General features: G+C 37.9%; 1 protein-coding gene across 4 annotated transcripts in view; it reads left to right on the forward strand.

The window, feature by feature from the left end:
- The window catches only part of KIF3A (kinesin family member 3A), a 46,406-nt gene extending 41,429 nt beyond the window's left edge, over positions 1 to 4,977 (forward strand). For all 4 annotated transcript variants that reach the window (XR_006889484.1, XM_046667862.1, XM_046667863.1 and 1 more), the window contains one exon: positions 1,910 to 4,977. Coding sequence is in view for 3 of the 4 variants with exons in the window: in XM_046667862.1 (XP_046523818.1) it covers positions 1,910 to 1,958 (49 nt within the window). In the remaining variant the exon portion in view is untranslated. The remainder of the gene's footprint in view (positions 1 to 1,909) is intronic.
- The last annotated feature ends 3,145 nt before the right edge of the window (positions 4,978 to 8,122 follow it).

Raw genomic sequence — 8,122 nt, forward strand, 5'->3', positions numbered from 1 at the left:
TACATTTAAAGGAAATTAGTTAACGTGATAAATATATTGGCTGATATGTTTAAATAAATATCAAAGTCCTTATGTAGTTAGGATTTGAGTAAATAGAATCTGGCTAAACAATTAATGTCCTCCAACTTCTTTAGCCCCCTGAGTAATAGAATTTATTTTTAATTTACTTTGTTCTCTTTAATGTATAGTAAGTCATGTACTATCTGAATTCCTTAATTCTTACACTAATTGCTGTAGTGAGATGCTAATTAATTTGCCTGATTAGACTCCCAAGGTATTGTATTCAGCTGATTTGATCTTCTATCATAAACATTGCCCCAAGAACCTTGGTTTCTTCAGTCACCAGTTAAAGAACACTTCTCTGACCTCCCTTCCCTCTTCTTTGGCTGCTGTTTTTGACTGTTGAGTAGTCTATATGTATCATAACATAATCCCAGGGAAATCAGGATGTGAGAGCCCTGTGCTAGAATTTATTTTTCCTCTCCCTTCCCTTCATCAAGTACTGTTCCACTTATTTAAACTCATTGTAAGACTTTGGGGCTCCTGAAATGATAGGAAATAATAAGCTTATTTTTTCCCGTACTTTGAGTACATAGACTTTTGAGTTACCTGTAGGGTGAAGTCGTATGGTTTTAATATTTTTGTGTTACATAATCTCATAGACATACCTAACATTTATAAATTTGGGATAGTTGAACTCAGGGAGGAGGAATCAGTAGCATATTAAAAGTGTACAAATTTTTACGTTCTTTAGCATTTCGGTGCCAGAGGTTAAAAACTTTTCATATGGCAGCAAAAGTCATGGATGTAATATTAAAGAGTGAAGCAAATCAGTTCAAAGAAATACAAATCTCCCTAGATCTTCCACTTTTAATAGAAATATTTTCCTCTTAACTCTGCAGTTAGTAAAAAAAAAAAAACCCAACAATGCAAGTGTGATGATACATGGTAAGACAGTTGGCCTCAGTGTAGGAGGAAAACAGGCAGTGGTGGGGACTGAGGCACGCTGGAGAGTGGTCTGTCTAAAGTGGCAGCCACTCTGTTCCTAGTTAGTTTTGGGAATAGAATGCCCATTGTTTCTGGAACATCTTGTTTCAAAGGAGAAGCCAGAAATCCAGATAATATACATAAGATCTCTCAGTTTTTATTCACTTTTTTTTTAAACTAAGTGGACCTAAAACAAACAAACAAATAATAAGGTATTTGGATACAGTTCTCAGAATGCTTATTTTAAAATATGCACTCTTTTGGTTTAACCTAAAGAAAAATAGATGTGAGCCAACATTAGATGAGCCAAACCCAGCATCTCTGTGTATCAGAATTGGCCTGCAGTATTATGAAAACAGTAGATGGCCATAAACATAGACAAATATACACAATAAATGCTTTGTTGATATCACATTACATTACATGATAACGTTCAATGTGATGTTCCTCATTAGAAGTTCAATGTGCTAAGCAAAATTGCACTAAGCACGGTACATTAATGTAGCGTTTCCATCAGTCCCTGCAATGCAGCTGTGAGGTGTTGCTTCAGATGATTTGCGTCTCTGATTTTCACTGCATAAACTTACATCTGTAGCATACCCAGAAGAGATCATTGAGAGGTTCAGATCTGGTAAGCATGCAGCCTGCTTGACCTGACCACATTGTCTAGTCCAGTTTTGGAAATGATCATCCACTCAGTCCCTCACCACTCTGGTGGTGGGTGGAGCGCCATGCTCTTGCACCTCCTCTAGGTGCCTATAGGTGACCGTCCCCTAGGCAAGCATTAGTGGTCAAACATGTCAAACCTTGGCCTGTTGCTAGACTCCGGGGCCACCTTGTATTATCTACTATATAATGTAAAGTGTTTGCGTTTCAATCTTTTAGGAAAGCATTCATGTTTTGTTTTTCTCTTCTTCAACAGAAAGCGTTCTGCAAAGCCTGAAACTGTAATTGACTCTTTACTTCAGTAAATGTTACAGACTTCAAGTCACAATAAAAATTAGTGATATTCTCATCCCTAGACAAAGTCTTTAATTAAAACACTGAAGACTTTTGTGTAATTTTAAATAATGGAAACTGTAAGTCATGGAGTAAGACTGGAACTAGTAATTTGCCTAATAACTTTCAGTGTCTATATGTTAAATTAACATTAAAATTGTACAACTGGTAATTGTTCAAATTGTCATATTAATCTTCAGTTTATACTGTGCAGGGAAGTTGGAGGGGCAGCTCTTACTAGAGAGAGTTGCAGTTTAAATGTATACACAAATCTGCTGGTAATTTACTCAACTGCTGTATATTTAGATAACCAGATATTCAAAATAGAAAAAAAAATATGTTCTGTTTTGCACACAGAAAGTAGCAGATCTAATTGTCCTGTGCTGTGCTGTTAGATATGAATGTATGGGCTGCATATCTAAGAAATGATTCAACCCTAACAGCCACCTGACCTGTTTAAATATGTTCTAGTTTTTATACTAACATTCATTGCATTTTAGGTATGAGATGACTGATCTTATTCATCTGTAGAAAATTTTATAATTCGGCAGTCAATCTTAAGAAGTATACATGTTTAAAAAACAGAAGTTGAAAATATGTTTCATCTGGACCTCTCTTGACCTTTTTTGCCACTTTGACTTCAAGTCAAATATACTTTTTTTGTTCTGGTTTCATGTTCTCTTGAAATGTTGAGTTTGTAGCTAAATATAAAGGAGGCACAGTTGTAGAAAATTAAGAAGCTAAATACTGGTCTCTAATCTTGCTCATACGTGTGTATTTTTAAAAATTCACTTTGAAGTGTGATTAATGGATGGTTTCTTGTGTCTGAGTTCTCAATTTTAATGGAAGTTGGTCTGTGTTTCCCAGTTGAGAAAGGTCTCCATTTTCCAGAAAATGCAACTAAGGCAGGAAAAATATATTAGTCCTTTGCCTTTAAAACCCTTTGTTTCTTCATATTTTATAAAAAGAAAATATTCTTCCCTGAATTTCTTCCATTGACAAATCCAGTTAGACCATGTTCCTCTAAAAATAAAAATTATTTTTATCGTATAGTAAAATAAGTTGTAATAGAATTGTTCTTTTGTTGGCTGCTTACAAAATTTTTATTTTTTTTGAAAGTTATGCTACTCCTAAACCACTTAATATATCTCTTATGAGTTTTAAAATTATGTAATCAGCCATGAAACACATTGGTTGCAAGTTTTGAGACTTCATAAATTAGTATTTATTAAGTTCACATTATTTTAATAAGTTTGGTTAAAATACTGGTTTATAATTATAAAGCTGTGTGTGGAGTAGGGGTGAGTGAGGGCTGTGTACTTGTGTGGTGGTCATAAAATGTGTCCACAAATTTAAAGTATGTTCCAAAGGTGGTCTCAGTGTGCTGTGTGTGGTGACTATTGTCTAGGCAGTAAGAATTATAGTTAACTGGCAGCATTTTCTTTGTAATGTGTAAGACAATTAGAAGTTTATAACTTGACTCTGTGGGGCATTGTTTAGATACTGTGAAGACTTCAAGTGAATTTTTGTCGTGTAATAGCTTTGTGTGAGCAGAATATCTTGGCAGTTGTAGATGCACATTTAACTCTATTAGTAATTACTCTAGAGAAATCTTAATTTTACCAGTAGAAAAAAAAGATAAGTACTTCTTCTTTTTAAAAGTCCATGTTTCTAGCCTTTAACCGTGCAGTTAATAGGAAAGGAATAACTATTATATTAAGCTTTAAAACATTATAGAAAATTTAAGCCAGTATGCTAGATGTTTTTTCTATTCCCCTCCACTGCATTAACAAAAAAAAATCTGTAAAAATTGAAAAAACAGTCTGTTTTAGCAGTTTTTTTTTTTAAAAAGCATTTACGTTAGAACTGATTATACCAGATGGACAATAAATAGTCATCTTATGAAATAACAAAATTAGATATTGGAGCCTGGCCTGAGTATCCACAGGAAAGCACGGGACACTGACTTCAGAGCCACTCGTTTAGCTCCAGTCATAGAAGTTCTGTGGTTTCTTCACATTTACTGCGTCTTTGTCCACAAATGAAATATTTTTAACTTCAGTTTAATTTCATGAAAGGGTACAGTTGAACAAACGTGCTCATTATTTAAAATAAATAGGCAGATTTAAAATGAATGTCACCTATAAATAGGTTGTTGAATGGGTATTTTCTTTTCTCTTTAATTTAAAAAAGTAATATTTATTTATTAAAAGGAGCCTTCATAGAAAGTTAATTTGTGGTATGTTCTTTAATAAACCCTGTAATTTATATATACTAATAGTTAGGATATTAAAATATAATAGTATTTCCCATTTTTCTTTAGATTCTTGTAAAGTACCAGATTAATCGGTGGGGGGGGGTTCTGCGCCTGTGTGTTTATCGCTCAAGTAGACTCCATCTGATAAGCTGTGCCGTCTGCTTTCTGGGGAAGGGAACCTTTTTTTGCAGCAAGAAATTTAAGGTCACTTTGGGGGAGGGGGGTGGTGCTGCTTCATCTGTACCACCATGTTTTTAAATTATGATTATGGCTTTTGGGTTGGTTTTTTTGTTTTGTTTCTTTTTAGTCTTTTAAAAATATCTTTCCCTTTAACTCTTAAGGAAAGTCCCTTTCTTTCCTACAGGGCTGTGAATTAAGGAATGGGCAGAGTTTACATTCAAGCCTGCTAGTGTCTGCCCAATGTTTAATGTATAAATTTGTTTTCCTTTTTAGTTATTGTTTGTTCTTAAAATGCTAGAAGAAAACAGATCATCCTAGTGCCTTTGAAATTGTTAGTAGTGGTCTAAGTTAAATCATTAAGGACTTGAATAGCGTTACTATAGTACTGCATCCTGGCCAAAATTACAAATTGTACAATAAGTTTGTTGCATTAATTTCAAAAGCCACACACTTTCATTGTATTTTATGTATAAATTGTATTTGTTCAAGTTGTATATATTGATATTGTATGTTTACATGCAGCATGGTTAAATAAAAAATAAAAATCTTTGCCTAATGCCTATAGTAGTGATCTGCTTCTTTACTGAACTATTTTTGTGTCTACATCCATCCTGATATTAATAGTCAGGTTCTTGTGCTTGCCTTCTCAATTTCATATGGTTAAGAGAGGTCTGTGTAATTTCACACCCAGAAATTCGTAATGTTCTGAGTCTTTGAACAGAAATCATCATGAAACAGAAACCTGGGAGAGATGTTTTTAAATATGCTTCTCATTGTGATAAAATATATTTTTACCAAAAATGTTTCTATCTGAGTTTTGTTATCGTTTTCGTTAGGTTTTTGAGAGCAGAAACTTAAAGCTTTAAGTGTCTATGCAGAATATATCTCACTGAAAGGTAGAAGGAGACGTTTCTCAGAGGTAACAATATCATGATCTGTTTTAAAACCTTTTAATGAGCTTACAATATCTCCAAAATAATAACATTGCTTGGATTATTGTTAATCATGTGTTATTTTGACAAAGGTATATTGATTGCCAGGCACCGGGCTGGGCAGTCTTAAGAAATTCACAGTGAGCATTGAGGAGTTTTGATTTGTCGGCAAGTTTCAAAGGACTTAAATGTGCTTTTTGCGTATGAGATGACTTCAGCCCTTTCAGGCCTCGTTCTCTTCCTCTTTACAACTGCTAGCTTATGTAAAACACCTACATCTGTGTAGAACATGAAGATAAAAATTCAAGGCCTGTTATGGCGTAAGCAAGATGGCAAATAGTGCCGCCTGCACACCCTCTGCCTCTCCTCCCCAGCCGAGTGCTGGAGCTGTGGTACTCACTTTCTTTTCTTTTTTTTAAAAAAGATTGGCACCTTAGCTAACAACTGTTGCCAATCTTCTTTTTTTTCTTTCTGCTTTTTCTCCCCAAACCTCCCCAGTACATAGTTGTATATTGTAGTCGTGGGTCTTTTTAGTTGTGGCACGTGGGATGCCGCCTCAGCGTGGCCTGGCGAGTGGTGCCATGTTCGCGCCCAGGATCCGAACCAGCAAAACCCTGGGCCGCCACAGCGGAGTGCGCCAACTTAACCACTCGGCCGTGGGGCTGGCCCCCAGTACTCACTTTCGTTAAGCAACTCCACTGAGGTGCACCTTTAGGAAACCTGTTACCGCCTGTGTTGTCAGGATGCTGCTGAGGACATTGTCCATCTCATCTTCTCATGAACACCCTCAAGAAACCTCTTTTAAAGCCAAGTACAAAAAAACCCCAAAGCAGACCCAAGTACCAGCCTAAAAGGAGCACAGTTAGTGTGTGCCTGTGGGATCAGTTAACATGGTTCTGAAGCCACAGCCTAAACTTAAAGTGAGCTGGAGGATCCTTGTAAACACATTTGTGTTTAGAACATTTATAACATTATCTGAATGTCTCATTCTTAAGCTGTTTCATTTGCAAAGCAAATCAGGTATTCAGTCCTCCTTCAGAAGTTGAACAAATGTGTGGGAAAATGATTATGAAGAGGCTACTTCAAAAATAACTTGTTTCCTCTCAGCATTTATCTTGGGCTTCCTGTGACCCAATCTTCACGTTACTTTTATCAACATTATCAGAACATCACTTTATCTTACCCGAACACGTTTATGGCTCTGACTAAAGAATATGACAGATCAGACATTCTTCCACACCTGCTCCCCTCCCCCATCCCTTTTTAGAGGGCTGGGGAAATTTTAGTTTTTAATCAAAGGCTTTATTTCTCCAATTGTACAAAGGAATTTAACTGGGACTTTACAACTGAATGAAATATTTCTCAGAGTTGATACCATCTTAGTGAGAGGATATTGCCTAACCCAACCTAAAAGTACCAGAGTCGTAACAGAAATAGTATGTCGGCCTTGATTTCTACTCCATCATGAGTGATGCCGCTCAGGCACCAGGTGTCTTCTGTACTGACTTTGTACCTGTGTTGTGCTGAGTAGAAGGTCATTGCAGAGCTCACAGCCTCCCTCAGGAGAGAGAGGCGGCCATATAAATGGAGGATGAGAGCGCAGCATGTTGAGGGCTGTAGTAAAGGGGGTGAATGATGAGCTGCCAGGCAGGGCGTTCTTCCTAACAGCTAGCTTGATGCCTAGCACATGTCTGCCTGACCAAAAGGCCAGTAAAGTCTTCTCAGCCTTTGAGAGGTGTTAAAGTGGTCCATCCAGTGGGGAAAGGCATTCTGGACAGGAGGAATAACAGGAACCTAGATGCCGTGTGCATTGTTGGTATGTCTGAAGTCGGGTAGAAGGGGTGGGAACGGATGAGCCTAAAAAGGAAAGAGATGGGCCAGGATCCTACTGTGACAGAGTGTTCTGTAGGCACTGGGAAGCCATGGAAGGATTTTAAGTGGGTCACTCACATTGTTTGTGTTTTAGAGAAACAACTGCTGGAAAGATTGTGAAGGATTAGATAGGAGGGAGCTGGGGCAGCAGATGTCCACACTTGTGCCCCGGAGGCCGAAATGGTCATGAGCCAGAGGAGCTAACCTCCCTCTCCTCTCAGCTGGCTCTCTTGCACTCATGACAGGTACCAAGACTGAGGGAACATATGTATCTTTACTCATGTTGCCTAGCAGGTACCTAGGTGTGCAGTCAGCACACAAAACATCAAAATGTGCTTCTGGTTGTTGTAACACTGGCTAATAGGAAACAAGAAAGGAACAGACAGCTTAGAGACTGAACATTGAACTAGGAAGAAGTTGACAGAAAGATGGATTAGAAGAGAAGCACTTTAGAAAGCGAAGGAGAGAATGTCTGAGTGCTTAGGGCAAGGGTCAGTTCAGGAAATGCTAGGCGTGACAGCTAACTAGATTTTGGTACCCCACCTGGGAATGGAACTCCAACTTGAACTGATAAATTGAACCGAGAAGTCAGCCCCAACACTACAGAAAGCACTTGCCATGCCCTCGATGGAAGCTGGTAGGAACTGAGATGCTAACCTTGCATGATGATAGGCCTTTAGGAAGCTGTGCTCTGCACTCTGCCCTGAAAGTCCCCATTCTCAGGTGATTTGGGCAGCCTGAGAGGCTGACCAAGATGCCATGTGGAGGAGGGTGAAGAAAAACAAGGCAGGGGCACTGGCCTGGATAGACCAATAGCAACTAGAGAGCCCCCGATGCATTTTTATCAGAGGTCAGCATTTCTAACTGTGTCCCAAGAAGGTTTCAATGAAAGACG

This window comes from Equus quagga, chromosome 7 (genome assembly GCF_021613505.1).
Source record: "Equus quagga isolate Etosha38 chromosome 7, UCLA_HA_Equagga_1.0, whole genome shotgun sequence".
NCBI classification, from domain to species: domain Eukaryota; kingdom Metazoa; phylum Chordata; class Mammalia; order Perissodactyla; family Equidae; genus Equus; species Equus quagga.